The sequence below is a fragment of the Strix aluco genome, chromosome 2 (assembly GCF_031877795.1).
Source record: "Strix aluco isolate bStrAlu1 chromosome 2, bStrAlu1.hap1, whole genome shotgun sequence".
Taxonomy (NCBI): domain Eukaryota; kingdom Metazoa; phylum Chordata; class Aves; order Strigiformes; family Strigidae; genus Strix; species Strix aluco.
In genome coordinates this window covers 93,082,391-93,108,118 of record NC_133932.1, presented here as the reverse complement: position 1 = coordinate 93,108,118, position 25,728 = coordinate 93,082,391, and the positions used below count along the sequence as shown (strand labels likewise).

General features: G+C 34.4%; 1 protein-coding gene across 2 annotated transcripts in view; it reads left to right on the top strand.

Moving 5' to 3' along the window:
- Positions 1-25,728, top strand: part of PIBF1 (progesterone immunomodulatory binding factor 1) — a 120,669-nt gene that overhangs the window by 32,540 nt on the left and 62,401 nt on the right. For both annotated transcript variants that reach the window (XM_074815532.1, XM_074815533.1), the window contains exon 10: positions 2,074-2,172. In XM_074815532.1, the coding sequence (XP_074671633.1) occupies positions 2,074-2,172 (99 nt within the window). The remainder of the gene's footprint in view (positions 1-2,073; positions 2,173-25,728) is intronic.

Sequence of the window (25,728 nt, the reverse complement as noted above, 5' to 3'; positions counted from 1 at the left end):
CCTCATCCTGTCTTTTTTTCCCATAACTGTTCATGGATGTGTAGGTAGTATTTCTGTCCCATTTTAGAAGGACACTCGCTTAAATGATAGGCTTGCTAGAGACCTGATGGTCCATATGGCCTGTATGCACAGCCATCAGATAGGTGCATTACCTCTTTTAAAATCGCAATCACACAGTCTGAAAACTGGCACTGTCGCTAGTGTATTTCCTAGCTCTGAAAATATTTCAACAGAAGTTACGTCACATCTGTGATTGTCATCTTGTTGGTTGAGTAGTACCTCGCTTGTGTCCTTTTTCCTTCTATTGCATTTTCAACTGATGAGCTGTTCAGTTAAGCAAAATCATTCGTTCTCTAAATGAGTTGCTGTGTATCTCCTACCATTTAATTTTTATTCCTCTTCCGTTACTCTAATCTTAAGGATTACACTCATACTCTGAGACATAATATGCTTGATCTTAATGTTGTTAATGAAATTAATTACCATGTTCTTATATATTTTGGTATGAGTCAGTTTTAAAGAATCTACTCTCAAGATCAGTTCCTGAATTTCATTGGTAAAATCTGTAGCCTAGTAACTCAAGTTTTAAAGAAAATATTGTTATCTTTCTCTCATAGCCAGTTAACTGTTGCTTAATTCTGATGTTGGTTCTTCATAAGTAACTATTTCCTATTCATATGAATTACTTTGAGTTCAGAAAAATACCATTGACATTTCCGTAGTCTAGAAAATAGTCTTTCATCCAAAAGTTATATACCTTTAGTGTGGCTAAAATGACTTAAGACATTTACATGGGCTTAATTTACCTCTATTATCTTGACTTTTCTCTTCAAAATTTGTCTAAGATTATAGTTTCACTACTTTAAGTCAAAAAGTTCCTGTGGGAGAGGGGGGAAGAAACAACTTCAGTGGTAAGAGCTTGGTTGAATCTACATTAACATCTTAGTTCAGATGAAGAATGTGGTTTTGAAGTGAAACTCCCTAGTCATCGCTGCTTGCCATGTTTTTGCTTGCTTCACAGTTTGCGCTTAGATTTGCGGTATTGCGCTCACATTTGTAGCAAATGAGCAGGATTCCTTTTAGATGAAACAAAAGAAAGGAGTCTCTAAGAACATCTAATACATTCCAAATGCCAGTGACTATTTGAGTCACAGGAGCAAACCAGGAGTAAAGTAAAATCCTTGAAAGTGGTCATAACATAGGTGTCTGGTCCTCAACAACCACTCTTTGCTCTGCAAACTGGCTGTTACTGTGTTGCACTGAATAATGGAGATACAGTTTATAAGCACTATCTAAGCAGTACTTACTACAGTTTATTGCAATATTATGCTACAGGCAGACTACTGATTAACAGACTCTTAATACCAAGGTAATTTTTTAACACAAATACTATGTGTATTATTCTTCATATCATACTATTCTCATTTGTGTCACTGAAATAATGAGGTAGTTTGCAAGTCTTGACTGATTCTTGGTTAAAAAATTGAAAAAGTATAGATTGATTGCAGTAAAATCTTTGTGTTATTTTATGGTTCTGTATAGACCAAAAATGACGCCAGGAATAGAAGTCAGAAGGAAGCACCAATGATATGCAATAACCTATATATCAGACCAGCTAGCCAACTAGTTGTATGTCAAAACAGGTTTTCTATACCTAGCTAATCCTTTCCTGCTGTATCATGAAAATTGTGAATCATCTCAGCTAGGAGGACAGCATTCTCCTAGTTACTAGTGAAGTACCAAGCAAAATCATTGGAATTTATTTAATTCCTACACAAAATAAGTAATTTACAGTTCTGCTATTCTAGAATTATTCATACATTTCTACATATAAATAGGTGGTTTGATCATTGTTTTTAGAATTTCAGAACTGGAAACTTTGCTGGTACTTACAAAAATAATCTGAAGTAAAGCCTCCGTAATGAATAGGCATAGAGGTAGACAGACCCCTCTATCATTCTGTGAGAACTGAAGAAGGTAGAATTGAAGTTAAGATCAGTCAGTAGTAATGCATGAAGCAAAGTGGTCTTTTTCCTAGCAGAATCTTGACATAATAACTTTTGTTCCCTTCAGAAATTTGAGAGAAGCAAGAGATAATGCTATTGCTGAAAAAGAAAGAGCAGTTGTTGCTGAAAAGGATGCTTTAAGAAAATATGATCAACTCTTAGAACAGTAAGTATCTTTTAAAATACACGTGTAACTATATTTAAGGATTTTTAAGTAGGAGGAATGATTGCTTTGGCTTTCTGCTTATAAAGAATAATTTGCATTACAAACATTTTGTTTAAATGAAGTTACATATTTAATTTTAGTAGCACTTTTTTTTCCATTACCAGTGCAGTAACAGTATGAAAATTTGATTCTTCTCCTGTAAAGACAAACAAGCATAACTATGCATCTCATAGCAAGAATGTGGATTTCATACTGTAGTAGTGGTCAAACTCTGAACCTGTTCTGTTGGTTTCTTTCTTTAGATACAAGTAGAAAATTATCTTGTATGATGACTTCAATTAATAGTTTTTGTAAAGTGTGGATAGAAAACAGTAGTCATGAACAGTTACGCTTGATACATGCTTCTTTTCTTACTGCTGTCTCAGTCTTCCATATTTCATGTATAAAATATAGTGTCTATACAAATGTACAATTCTATTCATATGGAGAAGGAAACTATGGTTGATTTTCTGCTTGTTTACAAGCAGCCTTACTAACTTGTTCTGCAGCACTTTGTCTTCACTTTTTGTAAATTTAGAATATTAGCTATGGTAAATTATGAGGCAATTTAAAACTATGGACAACAATCAAAGCTGTTCAGGGTAAGTTTGTCATGTGTCCTTAGTTTTGGACTTGATTCATAGTTTCATGCAAGTGTTTTTTTCTAAAGTGAAAAGGTCAGTTCATTAAGCAACTGTGCTACTAGTCATCTACTCACAGAAAGTACTAGATCTGAACTTCTTTTGCTTTGAATAGTTTTTAATTACAAGTAGTAATCCACTAAAATGTTGTTAACCTAAGCATAGGCACAAATTAATTAAAGCTTTTAAATTTTTTGTATAGCTCCTAAATTGCAGTGGTGATATTACTAAAGGAATAGCATTGCTGAAGGACTGAAAAAATTTCATTGCTAACTAGTGGTGTGAAACAACAGATAGTTCTAGAGTAAACAAGATGGGTCAGAGGACTTGATATCCATGCTGAGTTTCAGGTGTTTGACTTCAGATTAATTCTAGTTTGGGCTGAATGGCCCAAGGGTGCTGAATGCCTTTTAGTGATTAGAGTGCATTATAGGTGTTCTTGGATTCTCAAAAAGGAATTCAGTTAGCAGACTCTGAGGTGATGGCACCACAATGCAAATCAATATGTGGAAATCAGAGCTGGTTAAGTGGGGATAACCAGGAAACTTCGTTCAAAACTGATTTTCTGAGTCAAAACAAAATGCTAGTGTGAGTCAACCATGTGTTCCTTTCTGATGAGACTCCTACCTTTAACTGATAAGACTTACTATGGCATGTGGGGAGTTCATATCTAACTGGAAGCTCTTCTGGAAAACAGGTCTAGCATACAATAATTTGAGTATGCACTTTCATGTTTTTAATGAAAATATCAACTTTATAATTTTTACTATATTTATTTTTAAACTTAAAACCCATGGAGATAGTACTTTTCTGTTCTGCTGTATTCCCACTCATATAATGTGTCTTTTTTTTCATATTGTTGCTTTTTTGAGGAGAGAAGTTGCCCCGCAATCAGAAACATAAGAAGAAGACTTTAAAATTTAAGCTGTAGGGGGAAAAAAAAGCAAGTTAATAATATGCTGTTTGTTGTCATCTTCTTTGATACACTCATGCTTCTTCCTCCTGTAGCTTTTTGTAGTGATAAGCTCTCCAAGTCAGTAAAGCTCTCCTTTCCTTGATTCAAATAAGTTAATAAGTTGATTAATACTGGGTTTTGTAGTTCAAAGTAGTAGATTAATCTTCTGAGGAATATGCCTTTCAGAGAAAAAACTTCTACTGGGGAAAATGGAAAACCCATACTTCTCTTCTTTAAGATGTAGGTGTCTCTCTTTATAACTACCTCACTTGTAATCACAGTACAGGTGTCAAGATCAAGACTTTTTCCACATTCCAAATCATCTACCTAAATGAACTGCAAAGTAACAAACTGACATTATGAGATGGAATAAATGCCTTAACTTAAAAGACCCCAAATTCTGAATTTACTGTGAAACAGACATTTACTAATATCACCAGAAACGCTTAAGATAAAAAAGGAATACATGCTTTGTCCAGTTCTATATTTAAGTGATAATAACAGCTAGTTCTACTTTAGTGAAAACAAGGTGAGTCATCGTAGTTACCACTGGTATCATAATCTGTATAAACAAACATGTTTGAAAGCTTCAGAAGTATGTGGAATGTTGACTGGCCTGAACAGTGGTTAAATAAAGCCCCTGGCAAATCTTGTGATCAGAAGTGTAACTAATACCTAATTTTCTGGTCAAGTGCAGTTATTTTCATTTTTCTTACTGATGTTTGTGATGGTTTTTGGTAAACAGCTGTTTACAAATGCCAAGAAAATACCAAAGTGGTAATATTCATGAAAGAGTTACACTGAGAAAGAATCTACTATATCAACCTCAAAGTAAATAACTATGATGTCAGTACGTAAGTTTTGTTGCTCTCTTTGCTATTACACAGCTGTAAATTCTGTGTGAGAATCCATGTTTCAGTTACTTCTGACAATGAAAAAAAACTTAACTGATTTGATATTGTGGATTAAACTGTGGTCAGTGTCACATATATTCTAAAAAAAATTATGACTAAATGGAAGCATTTTCATTTTGTTTTAAACTGCTGATAATGTGACTAAGACTTTTTTATAATTTTAAAGCTATATTACCTCAACTGAAAGTGTCTAGGGGTTAAATGAGGAGAGCAATTCTACAATGGCTCCATCATCTACTACATAGTAAAGTGTAGATAATAAATATGTTCTAACTTTTCATTCTCTTGAATATCCCTGGAGTGTTATTTTCAAACTATTGACTGCTAATCTGTTACTCACTTCTTGCCAAAAAACCCCAACCAAACAAAAAAACAGCAGTAGAACAAATCCATGTTGCTTTTCTATTGTTTTTTTTCCTATTAGTTAATTTTTCTAGATTCATATAAAGTGCAACACCAAACTGAAATGGTTCCTTTGTTCATAGTGGACTCTAAGGTCTAATATGGGGTGTATTCATACAAGAGCACTTCACCTCAGGGATACCTACAAGAGCCATCTCTTGCCTTGGATTGTTCACTTCCTTTAAACCTTGAGGAGTATGCTATCTTTTTCAATGACTGTACAGCTCAGCTCTATCAGTCAAAACTGGTTTAAAAATTCCAGGATTACTGAGAACACAAGGGAAAATCCATAGATGGTGTGATTTTTTTTATTTTTTTTTTTTTTACAAAATCTTATTTTTCTTAGTGACAAAAAAAATCTGTTACAGTTGATTACTGCTCACATGATGTGATCACAGTGATTTTTCTTCTCCTGTCTTTGTAATAATAAAATAAGTGTATGAAAGTGAAGAGAAACAAAATAGGTATGCAGTAAACCAAAAAAGAATAGTCAAGAAAATTGTATTATGACAACACTATTCCTTCAGCTTTGCAGTGGGCACTATTTATAAAAAAAATCAGTTTTATTAAATTCCTGCCCCTGTCTATGAGGATATAGGATATTTTAAAGTATGTACTTTTTTTTCTTATTTTAATATGCACAGATGATGAAAGGGCATTTTTAAACAATGTTTTTAGTTGGGTTGAGGGAATTCAGGATGATGGCTACAAAAAATAGTTTAGAGCCTTAGGTTTGTTCTGTAAAGATTTCAAAGGATTTTAGATTATTCATTTCTGGATGGATGTATATAGCTTAACTATTTAAAACTATTAGATTTGTAGTGGACAATCTGCTACGAGTAAAAATACCTTTAGGAGTACTTTTAGTGTTTCTATTTAGACATGCCTTTCTCAAATAAAAAGCAAAATAGAATAAAAGTCATTGACTTGATAGCAATTGTCAGTGCTTCATAGGTTAAAAGTATGCAAAAAGTTCTGTTTGTTTGTGTTTACCTATTTAATGCTTTTCTTTACAGTCAGCTGCAAGCTGTGGGTGCCTTTTGGTGACTTCTTTTAGTCTATCCATTAATCTTTATAATATGAATCTTTTTTTACTCCTGTTTTCTTTGTTCTTTGTAACTGGAACTTTTTAGTATTCATTTAGAGGTGAGATTAATGCTATCTGATTTTAATCATCTGTCTTAAACCTTATAGGTGATGGGGAGAGGTGATCAATCCTGTTCATAAAATGGGTGTTTAAATTAGATTAAATTAATATCCCTATATCTTCTTTTTAATTGCAGACAAGCCTAGAGGACTATCTTAGATGAGAAGATAATTGGATAAATTTACTGAATAAATAAATGTTCTACTTTGCATTTAGAATCTCTGCTGAGTATGCAGGAATCTCATTATTAGATTAGCATTTATTACATGATACATTCATCATTAATAGAAACATTAAAATTAATTATTTTCCCCTTCTATTAACGTGTTTTTATAATCCAGATGTTGCTGACTGTAATGACTGCATTCTAATCCTAAAATGATTAAGTCAATGTATTTGTGTGCTGGACTTAGGCCCTTTTATAAATATTAGAATTATTTTCTCTTCAAGAATATTTGTATAAAATGAGGATTTAAACAACAAATTAAAAAAAAAATCCACACTGAACACTTCTGGTCAAAATATTTCTTTGCCAAAGCTCCCATAACCCTATATTAAAAGCTGCTGTCGTAGCCTTTTACTCCCTAGACATGGCTGCTACTTTTGTATATGAAGTGCTTTTAGTCCCTTGAAGAGCTATGTAGGTCTTGAAAATTACTACCACTTTAAATCTTCAGTTTCAAATAACTTCATTAATGTTTTCTAAAATACTTTTTTGGTAATAATCATTTGTGCTACTGCTGTATTCGGTTATGACTTCTATAGTATGATGTGTATATGTAATTTTGATAACACTTAAGATTTTGATCAGAATAAAGCTGAGCCCTTTGCTGTCATTGTTAAACCTTGTCTAGATTTCAGTCCTAACCAAAGTAACTATTACACATTTCCCATAAAAACTACCTTCATCTTGTTTTCCTGATGAGAAAGTTAAGTACAAGGTGTAGCTGAAAGGGTAAAATTCCATGAATGTCATGGAAATTGCTGAAAGATACCCTCTTGGAAGTTCAGAATCAATGCAAAGAAGGCAGTGAAAGGACCAGGAGTGATAGTATGATGGAGGAGCAGAGAAAAAGTCTGTTTCCCGGGTGACTAGGTCTAGTTTCTTTCCAGGCTGTAGGAGAGGCACTGAAATCCATAGCAAAAACAATTCTATGCATCCTCCCTTGTAATTTCAGTAGAAATATAGGCTCTACTCTTCTTCTCTTTTCTTCTGAGGATATGTTTATTTGGAGTTTGCATCTTAATGGATGATTCTAAGCTGCATTTTAACAAACAGAAGGAGAAAACCTAATTAACTGATTTGATCAAATAGGTGAGCAGTAGTGTTAGGAAGACTGCGCACTTGCTAGGGCATGTCTAGTTGTCTTTGCTTGTTCCTTAACAAGGATCTCAAAATTTTACATTATTAGCTAAGATAGTGTTCTTCAGAATGAATGCTTTAAGCCCCGGAACTAGTCATCTCATAACTGTAACTCTCCTGATATTGTAGAATTATCAGTATCAAGACTCACAGGAATGATAAGTTGGGCTGATGGCTGACCTTTCTGAGCTTCATTACATCTGGAACCCAGGCTTTGAAGTTTGTTCTGTTACTGTGCAAGGAATGTTCAATGATTATATTTATAGCTCTAGAAAGCTTTTTATTTCAGTTCCTCTTGCCCCAGCTCTTAAGAAATAATTCCCACAAAATATTATTAGCCTCTGAAGGGTGCTTTGGGAAGGTTGTAATACGAACATATCCTCATATCATAAAGATATTCTTTAAGCCTTGCCATTCTCATTTTACCTGTTCATTTCCTGATAGCAAAAATGCCCCGATTTTAAAACATTAAGTTTAGTAAAGGCAAAATATTAAAATTCTGTGATGGCTGTTATGCTGAGTACCTAAGAAACTATTTACTCTTTAAGTCCTTAGTTTTTTTATTAGCCTGGAAAGTTTTGAAAATCTTATCAGTGAGAACAACTTTGAAAGCAGTTATAAATTCCTTCAAAGAAGCATTATATGATATAAGGGTGCTGCTGCTTAGACTTGATATATTTCTTGAATTGTAGGGTTGAAACTTCCACTGCAGTCCATGATTTTGCTATGATTGTTAGTATCTCTCATGTATACACACGTTTTTGTGATTCCCTGTGCACAGCTTCTCATTAATGATGAGTACTGACAGGAGGAGCAAATAGGGATCCTTTCGAACTCATTACTGAATGATGTTTCAGGTGCTGAAAGTTTACATGGGTTCAGAAGGAGACTGAAAAAGTTCAGAGATAAATTTGAGAATTACTTAACAAGTAGAAACCACATCCAATTCAGGAAATTATTGAGCTAGAAATAGGTGGACACTAGTGGCAGTGGATTAGAGAGAAATACAATCTATGCAGAAGTTTTTATTGCTCTTTTCAAAACATACACTTTTGGCTACAGTTGGAGATGGAGTTACCAGGCTACATGGGCCTTTCATCTGATACGCTACAGTTATTCTATGTAGAACAGAACAGAAGCTATGAAACACTGGGAAGCTTCTCAACCTCTTTACTGTGGGGGCTTTGTGTCCCTTTTAAAAGTTTAGCGCAGATGTAATGACAAGGTGTAAAAGAAAGCATTTATCTGAAGATGAAGTTAATGTGATTTTTTTTTTTTAAGTTTGTCACATATATCAGGTTATCTATTTAAATAATATTTATTTCTGGAAAGTTTCTAACCATCTGAGTTTAAAGGACTAAATTGGTGTGTGAAGCCTCTAGCAGCATTACGTAGCCCAAAACATTAACGCTTCAATGGCAGATGAGAAAGAACCTGCTTATAGGAAACTCCAAGTACGTGCTTTTAGAATATGGAAGAAAAACAAGTCACAGATAACATGACTGTAAATACATGTAGTGATTGTTAGTTGCGTATGTCTACCAAAACTGTGTATTATAATGCCTATTCAAAATCTAAATTCTTCAAAACAGCGACATTGTACTTTCTGTATCGCTGTACAAAAATTTTGATATTCAGATGATGGCTATTTATGTAATACTATATTTCAGCCTAATAAAACCATAAAGTTTTTTTTAATAGTAATTATCTTCTGGAATTATATTCTGAGTCTGTGGCTACATTCCAAAAATATTGCGATGCTATACTCATATCTGGATTGAAGAACAGTCTGTCCAAACAGGTTTTTATGTGGTTTGAGAAGGAAGTTTTGTAATCTTAGGAACCTCAGAGTAAACTCATGGAAAACCAACATTTATGAGAGAGCGTTTTGGGCTGAGTTTTGGCCAGAGCTTGTCTTCTGCAGAATCACATTCAGAGTGAGAAAATGTTAGGTATAACTGGAAGCATAACTCTACTACTCTCAGCCTGGTCCTTCTTTGCGTGGTGGTGATACCTCTTTCATGTAAGTAACTCTCATGAATAAGGAAAATAGTAGCATATTGTTCTGGAATTAAGGGTAGCTAGTCCATTTGTAAATGAATAAATGAAGGACTGTGAGTAAATGAAGGGCTGTCATGCTGTTCATGAACACACTACTAAAGCAGATTACATCAGTGAGCCAATGTACTTCCAGGACATAAGCCACAGAGAGCTGCTTGCCTTGGGCATTAGTCCATCCAGCACTGGATATGCCTAATTAATCATATTGAGAGCTTCCCAAAAGAGAGGGATGTATGCTATTTCTATGTAGCGCTCACAACTGATGAAACCACTGTTCGCAATTGGTGGAACAGCCATGCAAGTCCTCAACAGCCTGTTTGCTGCTTTCTCTGTTCATGAGATTGACTTGTCTAGCGACCAGTACCTCAATGAGGAGAGAATGGGAAGACCAGGCTTGGAGGACTGATTTCCTTTTGTATGGTCTTGTTTCTAGATAAGATTTCCTCAAGAATGTATCCCAGACTTTGTCAAGGTTGACTCAGAGAGTTGTTTACATTCAGGGAGATCAGTAAATTTTTTTTTTTTTTTTTGAAACTACGTGCCTTCAGCACTGAATTATTGCATCACATATTGGGTAGTGGGAAGGCTATGTTCTTTAGTTTACTCAGTGCAAAGCTATTTAGATAATTTTTACAGCTGTTTGTGTTTCTAGCTAAATGATCTAAAGTCACAATTGTGTCTACTTATGACTATCATCTGGGTAACTTTGCAAGAATATTCTGTGAAACCAGCAAAATGAACATGCAATCAATGTTCAATGCATAGTTAACCAGAGTTCAAGAGCTTGCTAGGGACCTTGATCCTGGACAGCCGTAGGGTGGTAATATGACATAGTGGCACTTAGATGTAACATGGCGTTTGAATCGTGGGGACACAAAAAGGGTGGTACTACTTTGAGTTATTTATGATATCAGTGAGTATATAGGTGCGAACTGGGGTTTTTTTTGGTTTTAAAAAAAGGTTACTTACAAACAACTTTAAGCAATTTGTTTTGAATGGGCCTTTGTGGGGAGCACTGCATGAAAGCAGATATGCTGGACTGCTGCTACTGATAGCTGGTGATGATTAGTGAGAGGATTTGTAAATCTATGGTAGGAGGAATGTGGTAAGAGGCAGTAAGCACAGACAACCTAGTAACTGAAGAAACGCAACAGGGATGGATTGGAAGAGTGCATATGAAAGTAAATCAAGGGGCTTTATTACCAGCAATAAATGGTTTCTGAATTTCTTACCACTAGGTAGAATTCATAAAGGTGTTGCTCATATGCACATATACTGCCCAAGCGTTTATTATAAGCCCTGTTTATTAGCAGGTTTTTGTACTTGAAAGGAAACTAACGTTGATAGCTGAAGACGATGTTGCACAGACCACCTCACAATCACCTTTCATGAAGCATGGAGAGGGTAGGGATTGTGTGTGTGCCCCTTATGGGTACTCCAGAAGCAAAAAAATTGCTATAGCTTATGCCAACTTCATATCCACAGAATAAATATTCATATAGGCAGCATAACTTGAGAAACTTTCTCGTAAAGGGAAGTAAACTTTTTCCATCAAGTGGCAGTGTAGTTGTAGAAATAAGTGTACTAGAAATATAATTTAGGTTCCTTTGAGATGAAGCTTGGGTGTTATGTAAAATACTTATTACCAGTCAGCCATTTTTTTCATAAAATGTTAGATTTTGTAAATTACACATAAAATGTAAATGTACATACTTGCACTTACAAGTCTATTTGTATATCTCTTCTAAAATTTACATACTGGATATATTGTCAAAATGCTGCAACTCTTGGCTGATTTTTTTTTTTTAACAAATACTACTGCATGTGTATGTACATAACTTTAATTAAAGCTTTGATGTGGAACTTGTCATCTGGAATTGTTTTCATGGATATTCAAATTGTTTCATGGAAAGTGTTTGTTGCCATGGGTAAACAGATATAGAAGTGCACTGATTCATCTGATTCATCCCTTCTGAAATTTTGCTTAATGTTTGCTCTGATTTCTCGGAGATCTTAACCCTTTCCTTTCCAGAAATATAATCTAGATCATAAGTTTTGAGATGCTTCAAAAAGAGAGGGGAAGAATTTGTCCCATTCAAAACCCTATGGGAAGGGGACAAAGTTTTGTTTGTGCAAAATGGCACCATAAGTAGATGAAATTAGACACCCTCGTCCTTCTCTTGTCTTCATACACGCCTCACTTTAGGCAGTTAACTGACTCTTGAATCTGAGTATACTCAATATAGACTGTTTCTCTAAACAGTAGAGGACGAACACAGTGTGTCTGATGTAAATCCCGTGCCCTTGTGAAATTCCCAAAATTAGGTGGAGTGAAGCGTTGATTTATACCTTAATTCTGAGGTTTTTAGACATAAAATCATGTGAAGAAATGTTGCATCTTTTTTGTCTGTTGCACATTAATCTAGGACATTTTTGTTTTTACAGGCAGTGTACTTTTTAGAAGCTAGTGCGGCTGGGTTTTTTGGGTTTAGATCTGTCCCTTATGACACTGTGTTCCCAGTCACAAGTTGTGAAATCTGGGTCTAATTTGTGTTGTGTCAAAGTTTTGGACTTTTTTTCAAAGTATTCTATACGCATAGATAAATGGGGTACATTTCAGGCTTCTTTACTTGGTGCCAGATGAATGCCTCTCTTCAAAGAAAGAAAAAACTTTTTAAAGCAGTGCATTTGCTGCAAGGTACTTGCATTATTAAAGTGTGCAGATGAACAGAAAATAGTTGACAAGCTGCAAGTTAGAAAAAAGCTACGTTATGGTAATCTGTTGGCCTGCCAGGGCTCTCTCCCCCTGCCCCCTGCGTTTTCTTACTTTGTAAAATAACCAAATCTTCCTCTGTCCTTTGTCTCAAATGGTTATCTGTTTATATAGAACAACTGTATTAAACAGTTTTAGTTTATCCATTAGAGTAAGCAAAAATAATTGCAACCTTTTTTTATTGCTAAATTGATATCTTTTGGCAGAATTGTGTTTGAATTATTTTTAAAGATAGTTTTTACATTTATCTTTAAGTCTCTTTTGTTATGCCAGCTGTCTAAATCTTTTCATAAACTTCAGTTAAAAGAAACATATTTTCCATGATTATTTTAAAATATAATGTTTACTGGAAGGGAAGTCTAGTGAATTCCCACAGATGAAGTGTGAGTGTATTTCTCCCACTTGTAAATGAGTTCTTATTTCCTACAGTACATATTCTGGTACCACAATGAGTCATTTTCAACATGTTTTAGTTTAGCTTCTAAAACATTTTGAAAACTTGGCAGATACATGTAAATGAATGTTAGATCCAGTTTTAGAAACTGCTTCCAAATAATATTTTACTAACATAACGATTCTGAATAGACCTTTCAGAATGCAGAATTGTCCTTTGTGATAAACCTAAAAGCATTTGCAGAGGTCTTATTTTTATTTTGGTGTTTTTTATATACCTTTAGCATGATTTGGTTTAACCATCCTGTAAAACAGGGAGAACACTTTTATGAAAAAGCCTCAAGGTTTACAGGCAAAGTGTTGTAAATGGAGTATTTTAGCCAGGCAAGTGATAGCTGTCTTTAGGTATATGAACTGAATTTTGCAAGATTTCATGCTACTTTATTTTACAATTTTTCAACTTTTTCAAAATAGATATAGTCCCATCTCTGGTTTAATATGATATTGTTTAGGGTTATGCCTTTTGCTTTAAGGATATGCCATTCCATGTTTCAGTCTGTTTCCTAATATGTTACCTTGACAGTTCAAATATTAGAAAAGAACTCAAGGCTAAGTAGTTTGTATGATTAAAAGGGACTTATGAGTAATGGTGGTGAAGGGGAAGGAAAATGGGGGAGGCAGACCAGGTGTACTTAGGTTTTATTAAAAAAAAAACAAAACCAAAACCAAACCAACCAACCAACCAAAAAAAAAAAAACCACCACCAAACCAAAACCCACCAAAAACAACAACAAAAAAACCCAAAAACACAAACAAGAAAAAACCCAACTCAAAATCACCAGTGTTTTATTTGTGAGAAAGTTTCTGTTCATTTATCCATTGCTTAAAGAATATTTTTTATTTTAACTTCCTTGTCCTGACTTTCTGCTATCTGGAACATTTATTATACTGGGACCTTAGATACTTTGCTCACATGTTGATACCTATGCTTAGACACACTCACATTTCTGCAGTCTGGATTTGAATACCACCCTAAATTTTTTCCAATAGTTGGCAGCATTTGTCTTGTCAGTTTAATATGCATGGTAGGGATACCTTTGTAAATCTATGATTATTTTCTGTTCCAACTTTAACCATCTGTATGTTGTCCACAATGCAACACCATGTTATCAGTAAATTCTTAGTGTAGTTACTACCTTTAAAAATTTCTTTAGCTTTTTATTAGACTCGGAAGAAGATGGGGAAAACATTTAAAACTTGTATTATGAAGTCTTTCATTTAAAGATTTCCTGGAATTCCTTTTCCCTTAGTTGTGTGGTATAACATACAAAGGAAACATATTTCAAAACCGTTCTCCTCCCTGCCTCCCCCAAATTGGTCTTAGATATATTAACTTTTCATCAAGGAGAAATCAAAAAAAAAGAGGGGGAGAAGTTAGTTTGGGGGATTGAGAGTCTTTAATTATTTTGTCAGACAAATACAAATGCATGCAAATCCTTCCATTATGTCTAAGTTGTTGTGAAACTTGCAGAAAATTGATGATAGGCAAAAGAGGAAAGGTAATAAAGGTGAGGGATAGCAAAGGCATAATGTTAATAAGAAAGAGAGAAAACAGAAGAGATAGCAGTCATGAAACTTCACTGAGTGGGATTCATCTGATCGTAGAATACATAGTGCTGTTTTCCCGTCTTTCTCTTTGGAAGAGTGGTCTAAGCCCAGCAAAGACAAAACAGTTGCATGAAGGAATTGGATGAGTGGAAGGCAATGTGTTGGGGATGGTGGCAGAGTCCATGTCTTCCATTTTGCCCATCCAGTTACTTCTGTATACTTACTTGCAGAGGTAGAAACTGTAAATCTTATTGATGGTAACTTATTTCATATGCTTTTTGTTCAGTACAAGGTGAACATCTCCTTCCAGTTTTAACATTGAAGGCCCTTGGACATCCATCTTCAGAGATCTCAGTTTCATTTGTATCATTGTTTCAGAATTTTTTTTACCTTTTTGAAGCATTTTTTTAACCTTTTTTTTAATTTTTTTTTTTACTATTAGACTTTGGGTGAGTTCAATATTAATTTCAGAGAAAAATAAGTAAATGAAACATGGATTTCAGTACAGCTCTTACTGTGGCTGGCATCGTTAAGTGCCTGTGCCAGGGTGAAATCGTGCATATAAGGTTCTTGTTTCTTTCCATTGACTTATAAAGGGAGTCTACACGACAGGCTCAGATGTAGATAGCCACATTGTAAACATCTGAAGCTAGGTGAGGCAAGTTCTGCCTGTCTTTTCAGAGTTAAATGAGTTCAGCATAGACTCTTTTCACATATTCCTGTTTTTTGGAGCTTTTATTCTTTACCATCATTCTTACTGAGTCCTCTTCCAATGCAGCATCTTTAAGCCTTTAAGCATTTGTCAATTGCTGGTCATAAAATGGATGTTTTCATTATGAAGTATGATATACTTTATATTCAGCTTTTGGTTTGCCTTTTTTTTTTAAATGGACTGTGCTGTCTTCCCTGATTAGAAAAATTTTGATTGACAGAAGTTCATTGAGATTATGTAGGTCTAGAGTTGTGATTATATAAAGGATTAGACCTGGTTAATGAAACTACAGAAGGTAGGAGGATACTATGCTGCTTCAAAATTTTCAACTTTAGCTATCTTACAGTAACTCTTAGAAGAGTTACCACACCCAAATGAAGAGGAAGATTGCATTTGTATTTTTAGAGAGAAGGCGAGAGAGGACAGACAAAAATTGGGTAATACACCAGACTGTTTCTGTAATACAAAATGCATGTAAGCTCTTGGGGTCTTAATGTGATGGCACCATTAAACAAAATATGCAATAACTGTACTTAAAGTGTAATATATGGTTGAAAAGTACAGGTTTTGTACATGCTAATTGCTTTCCAACAGGTTGTCATAGTGATATCTGGAGGCAGATTTTCCTTGACTAGATTCCACTGAAGTCTTACTAATACCTCCTGTTCTTAAGCACCACCTAACCTCAGAGGTACTTAAAATCATTCTGCATTCCAAGTTGGAGCAAATCTAGGTAGAGGACCCTGTGCATGCTCGGAAGTCTCCTGGTTTGGAAAGCTAAGTGCTTATTTTGATATGGGTAGGGAGGTGCTTGAACTCTGTTCAAGTCCCTGAAGGGCCTGTTTTTATTATATCATGGCTAACTCATTCAAAAGCATTGAGTTCACTCCAGAGAACTGTTAGAAGACGAGGTAATGGCTTAGCTTGCCTTTTTTGTAATGTGCTTTGAGCACTCGCCCAGGAAGTTCAAGACCTTAGTTCTTTCCCTCTCAGTCTCCCTAATTATTTAAACAGGTTTTGGTGTTACCTGGAAGTTATGTCAATTTGCCCAGAATTATGGGCAACAAGTGTTGTTATACATAATGCATGAGTTAAGCAAAATGCCACAGAAGAGGAAAAATAAACAAATTTGGGGGATTTTTTTGTGAAAGCTGATCATACAAATCATCAAAAAATTATAAAAATGCAATTACAAAAAGCAAAGTTTTAGACTTTCTTTTAGCTATGTTAAGTGCCTTTTTGCATTTCTCTTTCCATTATTAAAAAAACCACTGAACAAACCTACAAATGCAGATATTGGCAATAAAGTAGTTACCCATAAGATTTATAAACATAATTTTGAGGGTCAGCCTTTTGGATCATTGATTCTTTTCTCACTGTATGTAACCATCTTTTTATTAATTAAACTCTGATCTCTACTATTCCTAGTGGAAGCTATTCTAGTTGTCATGTTCAGATGGAGTTTTAATTTCTGTTCTAAGATTACTTTTACATGGTTTGTAACAAGGAGTTCTGATGCTAACATTAGTCCTTAAATATCTGTTGTTTTGCCCTCTTAAAATCTTAGTCAGACTTTATTTTCCTAGATTGTAGCTTATTTGACTTCTCATGGGATAGATTCCTTGTTCTCTTGAACATACGAGTACCATTTCTTTTCATCTTGACCTTCTTTCGACAGATAACTGGAATTCTGAACGATGTTTCAGATAATTTCCTGCTCTATCTCATATGATACCATTATTTCCAATAGATGTACCTTAGTGATTCCTAGGATTATGTCTTTTGCATAGCTGGATCACATTAGCATTTTAGTTATCCTGATATCATGTAATATCATGTAATGAATCTAGATCCTTTTCCTCAATCTGTTCTGTCTTCTAAGTGTCTGGATGAAAAGAGCCACCACCTTAAGTTTTCTAATTTGGTTTTGTGATTATGCTACTAATGTGAATCACACTCTCCAGCATATCAGAGAAGTGTATCACCCCGCAAGATGTGCAGTCTTTTTGCTCCAAGTACTCAACATGAGATACAACTCACCTAATGTAAGTCAGCATGGGTACTACAAAGGAGTTGCAAACATCTAAGATGCCATTATAGTAAGCGGAAACTTACTAAGTACAATCAGTGGGATTTGGATAGCCATTCAGCAGACCAAATACAGGCTGCTGCTTCAGGGCTGCAAAGGGTTCTCTTGCAGTGACTAGATTTCTATCAGTCACACTGGGGACCTAACTTACAGGTAGCTGCCTAACCCTTTCTAAACTTAGATTTAAAAAGTCACAGTATGACTGAAGTTGAAAAGGACCTCTGGAGGTCATCTGGTCCAATCGCCCCACTCAAGCAGGGCTGCCTAGAGCCAGTTGCCAAGGTCCATGTCCAGATGGGTTTTCAGTATTTCCAAGGATGAAGACTCCACAGCCTCTCTGGGCAACCAGTGCTCAGTTACCTTCACAGTAAAAAAAGAAGTTCCTAATGTTCAGATGCAACCTCGTGTGTTTCAGTTTGTGCCTGTTGCCTCTGGTCCTGTCACTGAACACCACTGAAAAAAGCCTGGTTCTGTCTGTTCTCTTTGCACCTTAGTGGTCTTAAATGTACACAGCTGATGTAGTAATGAACTATATCATCTAAGCAAACAATGGAGTCTAATGTAGAAGATACAAGTAGTAATATGATGGTACAATAAAAGATAATGTCACATGAATGTCAAGGAATCTCTACAAACTTAACCCCTACAGCGCTTTCATAAAGGCAGCATCTGAAGTATTTTAGAATTTGATTTAGCAAAATTCAGTTGATGTGAAATACAATCTTATGTTAATGAGATAAGAGAAGATTGGCTGTGAGTAGGTTTTATTTCTATTTTCCTATCCCATCTTCCTTTTCTACAGCGTTCTCTAGACTGATATGTGATATGAATGCCTAAGCAACAATTCCTGAACATGTTTTTAATCTATATTTTTATTCTTTTTTCAAATCTTCAGCTATTCAGTAATGTGTCAATAGAATATGAAATTGAATTGCTGAAAAAAAGAAATTACATAGGTTTCAAAAATTACAATTTTAGCTGGGGTGTATGATACTAATCAATGTGAACTTGCATTACTGAATTTTTGGGGAAAAAATAACGTTTTTGAAAAGTGCGAATGCTTGTAAGTTGTTTCCTTGTATTTATCACTTAAGAGTTCATACAAACCTGTCAATGCATTTTTTTCTGTGTTTTCTGGTTATGAAAAATCATAAATTACACCAGTTTCTCTATCATTTTTCTACCTGCATAAGTTTTAACCCTTCAGTACCATACTATTTAGCAGCTACCATATTTAATTGTTATGAAATTGAATACTTTTTTGTCTCTTAGAAATATATAGATTTTCATCACATTTGTTTTGCTAATAACTAGTCAGATGGACCATCCTTCTCTGTTCTATTAAACAGAAAATGTGTGATTTGTAGAAATGCCTTTTTAATGCATTCTGGGTTTTAGGAAGTCAGTAGTATAAATTATGTTACAGTTCAAACAATAGGCTTACCTGTCACTTGCCTTCTACACTTCAATGTTTTACCTATGCATTATAGCTCATCTGTGAAATGATTAGACATGTTTAAGCATCACTTATTAAATTCTTAAGTTCTCTCATATGATACTAGTACTTACTTTTTTCCATAATGTTTGCAGTTGCAACAGTTTTTGTACTTACTTGCCTTGGCCTTCCTACTTCACTTACCACCCTACAAAATTAATCTTTGTGTAATCAAATTGATGCCAAGATGCCAGCAGTACAAATTATAATGTATGATTCATATTACAGACTCCTAGAGCATTTATTGGTGTGCTAGTACATTCCTATGAAATGACAAAGTCACATAAATTTATATATGTAAATGTACAATCACTAAAAAAGATTCTCTGTTGAACTTGCATGTGTGCACATTTCACATGAATTCAATGATCTTTAAATATGGTTAGAAAGGAGTAATTTTCTGTAACTGCCACATTAATGCTAAAATAGTAAACAAACTATTTAAAAAGAATCTTCTGAAATACTAAACTAAACGTGTTTGAAAATTAGAACCATTATATATTTTCCAAAATAAAAATTGTTTGTGTATCTGTGGAGGGATATAATGAAGGAGAATATCCTAAAATAAGGAAAAAAAATTTTAGAAGGTAACTGAAGTGGGATTGTACCAAATGAAAGGAGAATAGTTTTGCTGATATGATACTGATGCATATAAATGGTTTTCTAGATCTTTACAAAAAGCTGAGTTCTAGCCCTGCCAACTGAATTGTGCTCAAGACCTCTTCCTTTTGCTGTTTTTTCATTTTTTTCACATTACAATTTGAGAAATTTCATCTTTATTACTTGCTAATAATGATAATACTTTGAGAACTAATAATACTTATATAAGTAATACTACTTTGAGAAGGCCCCGAGAACAAGATTTTTTTTTTTTAATATGATCCAAAAAAACACACAAACAATTTTACTATTGAAACTCAGTGACAAAAAATGGCAGCATGGTGTCTCAATCACAGAGAGTGAAGAAAACATATATTGAGTATTACTGTAGAAAGGTTTCTCTTCTCTTCTTGAGTCACTTCAATGTCAAATGGTCTTTTTTTTTCTTTTTTTGTTTTTTTTTGAGATCTATTTTGCTATTTGGTACGCTTCTTAACAGTCCCAACTTATGCATTTCTTTTATTTGAAGCTGCATAAACTAATTTGAAGTCAGTGAGAAATGTGGAATGGAAATTGTACAGGGCATTAGAGCTGTGGAAACTGTAGTTCATAGAAGAATAGTACCAGAGCACTGAGTATTGTTACTTTTGTTGTTGTAATTTAAAGTATCAAATCTGACAAAAATATTTGCAATAGCTATAGACTTTTCTTTATTAAACCCATAAAAATAAATGAATATGCAAGTTATAAATCTGCTTCTAGTGTATATTTCAATTACTTTCCTCTCTGCAAAGTTTATGAATCTATTTTCTGTCTTTAATATGAGTACTGAATACTGCAGTATGCTGTTTATTTTATTAATCATATTGCATGCCGTATTTGATCATGAACTGGGAGATGCACTGAATTACTTTAAACACATGCTTTAGATTCCTATAAATCCATACTACAGTTGTTGAACATACCCTGCATTTCTAAAGAAGCAAAAAAAGATTGCTCACATTCATACAAGAGCTTGCTTCCAAGCCAAGAATGACAGATGCTGTTACAGCTGAGAAATGTAGTGTTTTAGGAAAACACTCAAACAGTAGTTAACTTGGGTCAAAGTAGAAATAATGAATTTAAGATGCCTTAATCTAGACTGGTGTTAAAGGTACTTGAGGTGTAGATGTTTGTTGTACAAGCTGTCAAGGATTATGTTCCAATTAGTAAATCTGCAATATCTGAATGAAATAAATAGTTCTAGCTTTTATTAATTCCAAATGTGCCTAATTTATTGTATTCCTCATTTTAAGTAAATATATTTGCAAGAGTTTTTTTATTGTTTGTGTTTTCATGTTGTAGAGTATGTGTAAATGATAGCATATCAAGGAATGGTGAAGAGGGGAGTTGTCTGTACATGATCCAAACTTTTGTGGCCTGGAGTTGACATTACTGTGCCAAAGCAACATATTTAGCCTATTTTAATGTTGACATGATCAGCTAGAGTCTTTAAATTCATTCCGTGTGCTATAGAGAATAATTCACATGGGAGTGGCTGTCATTTTTAGGAAAAATATAAGATAATAGATTACAGGGAAATTTGGAAAGTAAAGGAAAAGTATCAATAAGACAGAAGTACTGAAGTACATAACATCGTGTGTGTCTAGTATAATAGGCACTGCTGTAGAAACACAAGAGTGATAATGGCACAGACTCAACAGTGTAGCATTTAATGTACCAAAAATCCTGGCATGCACTGTTGCACTTAAGTGATGACAATTTTGGTTCCTACTGTACTGAAAAAGTGTATGGCTTTACCTAAACAAGAAAAATAGTTGTTTGGATTTTTTTTTTTAAAGACCATACAGATGGCATAGAAGTAATAACTTCTCAAATCTGTCAAAGTCATTAACTTTGCAAACCTACAAGTAATTCTTTACAGTCCAGCAAGGAAACTTGGGAAAGGTATTTCTTGTCACTGACAAAAAAAAAAAAAATCAAAACATCTGTAATGGGTGAAAAAGATATGATTCTGCAGTTGTAGCAAGTTTTATTCTTTGATTAATTTATAATATTGTGTGTGGTGTTAGGTGACAAATAACCAATAATTCATTTGGCTTTAAAACAAGATCATATTTTATATAAACAAGCAAGTTCTGTTGAATTGTGTCACATTCTGTGGCTAGGGAACAGAGATTCATAAAGAACAATTCTATTTTAGGAAGCAATTTTAAGATGGGATAAAATGCTAAATATTATCTATCTTCCCAGTGTTGGTGTTACAGGCAGAGTTTAATTAGCTTGATATTTTTTATTACTCTGAAGGGGAGAATTTCCCTTGAAAGTTCAAAGAAAATTGTTCAATCAGTTTAAGCCACAGGCCACTTCAAAATAATCCCTGTTTAGAATTAGACACATATCTAAAATACTGTTTCTCTCAAAGTAGATGTTCTTTACTCTTACTGGCATATTTTAATTCAAACAAAAATTAATTCAGGAAAGTCCTGTGTTTTATGTGGGTCAAACAAGCTGATCTTTGTGGTTACTTTTGGCTATATCTAAAACTATGTATACATGGTTCATTGTGGCTTTGAATGTATCTGATCTATCTTTATACTAGTCTGCTCATATACTGTTATGAGTTTCAGCACAAACCTAAGTGAAGATTAATTTATTGTTCTCTTAGCTTGTGTATTGACTGGAGTCTTGGAAAATGCTCTTCATTATTGAAAACCCAGACCTCTTTTTGAAAATCCACTGTGGCCAAAAGAATTGCAATTCATTCAGAAGTAACAACATTTTAATGAAATACTGATACCCTTAGGTATTTGTCGTCACATATGTGCATTCATACACTGAAGTCTAAGAACAGTTTCCTTTGCTTATGAGTATGCGTTCACGTCACCTATAATCATCAGTCCTGCATTCTCATACTTAGTCCCTTTCAACACGAAGCTGAGGATACAGAGCATGAGGTCCAGAACTATACTGTGATTTCTGCTTTTTCTTCCCTTTTTCAGGGGTGTCAGCGTCACTGGTAGCTTTCTCGTTGAAGGTAACTTTCTCAAATTTGACACTCATGTTTTTTGCTTACTCTGCTTTAAAGAGGGAAAATGGACATTTTGTCCAAGGTCCAAAACACTGACCAAAAAAAAACTGTTGTTAAAAATTCCAGAAAGAGTCTCTTCCAAAAGACTCTGTGAACTTCTTGACAAAAACAGGAAACCTGGATGGAGGTCCTGTTTTGAGTAAAAGTGTTTTTGATCTTTACTTCCTAAGACCTTCACTCCCATGACAGAGACCTTTTACCTCATCTAAGGACTTCATTCCAGTAATCTGCTGATGTAAGGCTTAAGCTTTACCCTGAAGGACAGTTTACACTTCCATATCCCTGAAACTTAAGAATAGGGAAAAATATTCATGAAGTCCTCTGTAAGTTCAGTATTCTTATATGAATAATGATGGGGTGACACTATTTTCATGTAATTTATTAACAAAAGTCAAAATGAGATCTCCTCACTTAGGAATAACTGATCAAATGAAATTGGTTCATCAACTGACAGGAGTGTTGAACACAGTAAATAGGATTGCATGTTCTCAGTTAAAAGATAATTAAAGTGAGTAGTGATGATTTAAGAGCTATTTTTAAAGAACTTGGAAGTAACACACGATTGATCATCTTATCTTAGCAACAAGAAGTGTAAACCTTTCTCTTCAAATTTGGAGAAATCAGGAATGAATTTGAGAAGGTTGTTTTTATTTCCTAGCCCGGAAAGCTGCTGTTTTTCTTATGTTGCTTTTGCTGACCAGAATCATCTGTACAGTAAATCCCCAATAGCCTGTAACAGCAGGGATTCTGCTAATGAAAATATAACTAATAAAGTTCTTATAAGACAACTTTCTACAGAGAAGTTGAGGAGACTGCTAGTATTCTTGAAAATTTTGCTTTAAAGTTGGTTCAGATTTGTCATGTGAACTTCAGATCCCTCCCCTATCAGGAGTACTTCTAGATTGTCAGAAGCAGAGTTTTCCTACTCATCACAGGCATTGGGTAGCCTGATATGAGGAAGTATTTGTTAATGTGTGTGTGGCTGAGTCCATCAGATTCTTGATTTAGGAATTCTGAGATTGGGAAGAAGTGAAAATATGGGCCAAACTCCACCCCATTTACATAACAGCAGTCAAAGTATTAGACTGTGTGCCCCATTAGTATATTGCTAAGACAACCGTGCTTCAGTGTCATGTACCTGTAAACACTGCATCTTCAAGAACAGATCACAGGAAGCAGATTTTCTTATTTTCTGAAAGGCTGACTCCATTTTAAATTAAGGCAAGTTGAACTATTAGCCTGTTAAGTGGTTTTAGAATAAGTTTAGAGTCTGGTTCCAACCTGGTTCAGACTTTAACAGTGGAAGAATGGAATGCTGAGAATGGAGCTCTGAGTGGAATAGAGTTTAAAATACTGTGGAAAAATATTAAACACCTCCATCTACTTAAACCTTCTTGTAATAAAGAAGGCAAAAGAATTGCACATCACACAGAATAAGGTTAACTGAAGTACAGTAGTAACTAGACTCTTTTTCACTCATGACCTTAGTATTCACACAAAACTGGTAACTAGCATGGTCAGACTGAAGTGCAGCGGTTCATTCTTCACATTTTAAAGGGGAAATTAACTTTTTCTTTCTATATTTAAGTCCCCATTCAATGCAAGTCTTTCTTGTAAACTGTAAGAATACAAAGTGTGAAAGCCATGTTTTAACATACTCTTCGGTGAGTGGATTCCTTTACTTTTATCAAAGGAGTTAATGTTAACAATATGGCTATGTTAGAACTTCCCAGCTGCTGTTCAGCAGGTACAAGAACTGCATCTTCAGTTGCTTCGTTATTGTCATGATAGATGTAGGCATCTTCTAGGGCTCCTAGCAGAAAGAACGTCTGATGATGGGGATGAAGTAACACAAGCACTGAACACACAGAGTAGTAGGAGCTTTCTCATTCTATTCCACAATAAAAAGATGTCTACTTTGATATGCTACAATTTAAAAAATTAAAAGAAAAGGTTATAGTCTCCAGGTACTCAGTTGGGAGAGGGAATGTTTGGACATCAGGAGTGTCTTGTCTGCAAGTCCTGTTAGGAGAAAAGACACAAAAGAACCAACACTTGTGTTCAAGTCTCCTGCAAGAAGAAGGAGGAAAATTATATTTCTCAGATGTGGTTATTGCAGGGATTGTGATAGTTCAGCTGAAGAAACAATTGTTTAAATGGTGAGAGAGATGGCAAAAATGGGAGGAAAATACAAAGATTAATACAAAGATATGAAGGAAGGGAAGAGAGAGATGGACATAATTAGAGGAAGCAGAGAAATAGAAAACTTGGTTAGTCCAAGAATTATATGCAGTAAAATAAATAAATTTCAGTGCTTTTTGCTGTGGTCTCTCAGGAGACTGGTAATGGTTATATCGCACCTAAGACTCTTCTTAAAAGGTATGCTTGAAACTTTCATTGCAAAACCTGTTAGTATCCCCATAATTAATGAACACTGACTTAATTTTCTTTTCAAACCTGGATTTTTTTTCTCATTAACTGCTTCCCACAATACTACTCTTCTCAAATTAATAACTTTAGTAGTAGAAAAAGTAGAAAAGCTGTTTAAAGGCCAAGTTGTGTCTGTCTAAAAATTTTGTTAAACTTGTCAGATGAAAAAATATAGAAGAGTATGTGAAAGCAAATATTCTCAAAAGTGGAGACAGCTTGAAGGTAACTGATTATTTTTCAAAGTTGTTATGGCATTTTTGAAGTATTTTAATTTTTCATGTGCTTCAGCAGGTAACATAGGATACTTTGATAACTGAAGAATTTATTGGGATAGGCTGCTTTATAGAAAACTTTGATTCATTGGACATTTTCGTGCTTAGAAATTAAGAGAAATGAGATTGTTTCATTAGTGTCATAAACAGCTTGGTGATGTATCTGTTTGGGATTCATTTATTACTCCGCTTGAAGCTTTTAAGAGTATGCAGAATGTGACTAGCTCCTTCCTTTTGTTTTGGACTGTAAAAGTATCTTCCATAGTCTTTTATGTTATCGATGCTGTTGTCTAAGTGTGCTTATTGTTCTTACAATATCTTCAAAAGATTCTCTGATCGATTTGAAGGACTTGTACAGTTCAGGAAAATATTTTTTTAGAAGAAATATATGTTTCATTTCTGGATAATGACACACACACAGATATCTACATCTTAAGACTTGTAACAAACCAGCTAGTATACAACATTTTATTATTTGATAGTTGTCTCTAAAATTGAAATGCAGTTGATGAGCTTGTTTTTAAAGTCATATGAATGAAGAGAGGTCTTCACACGGTCTCCTTTGTTTTCC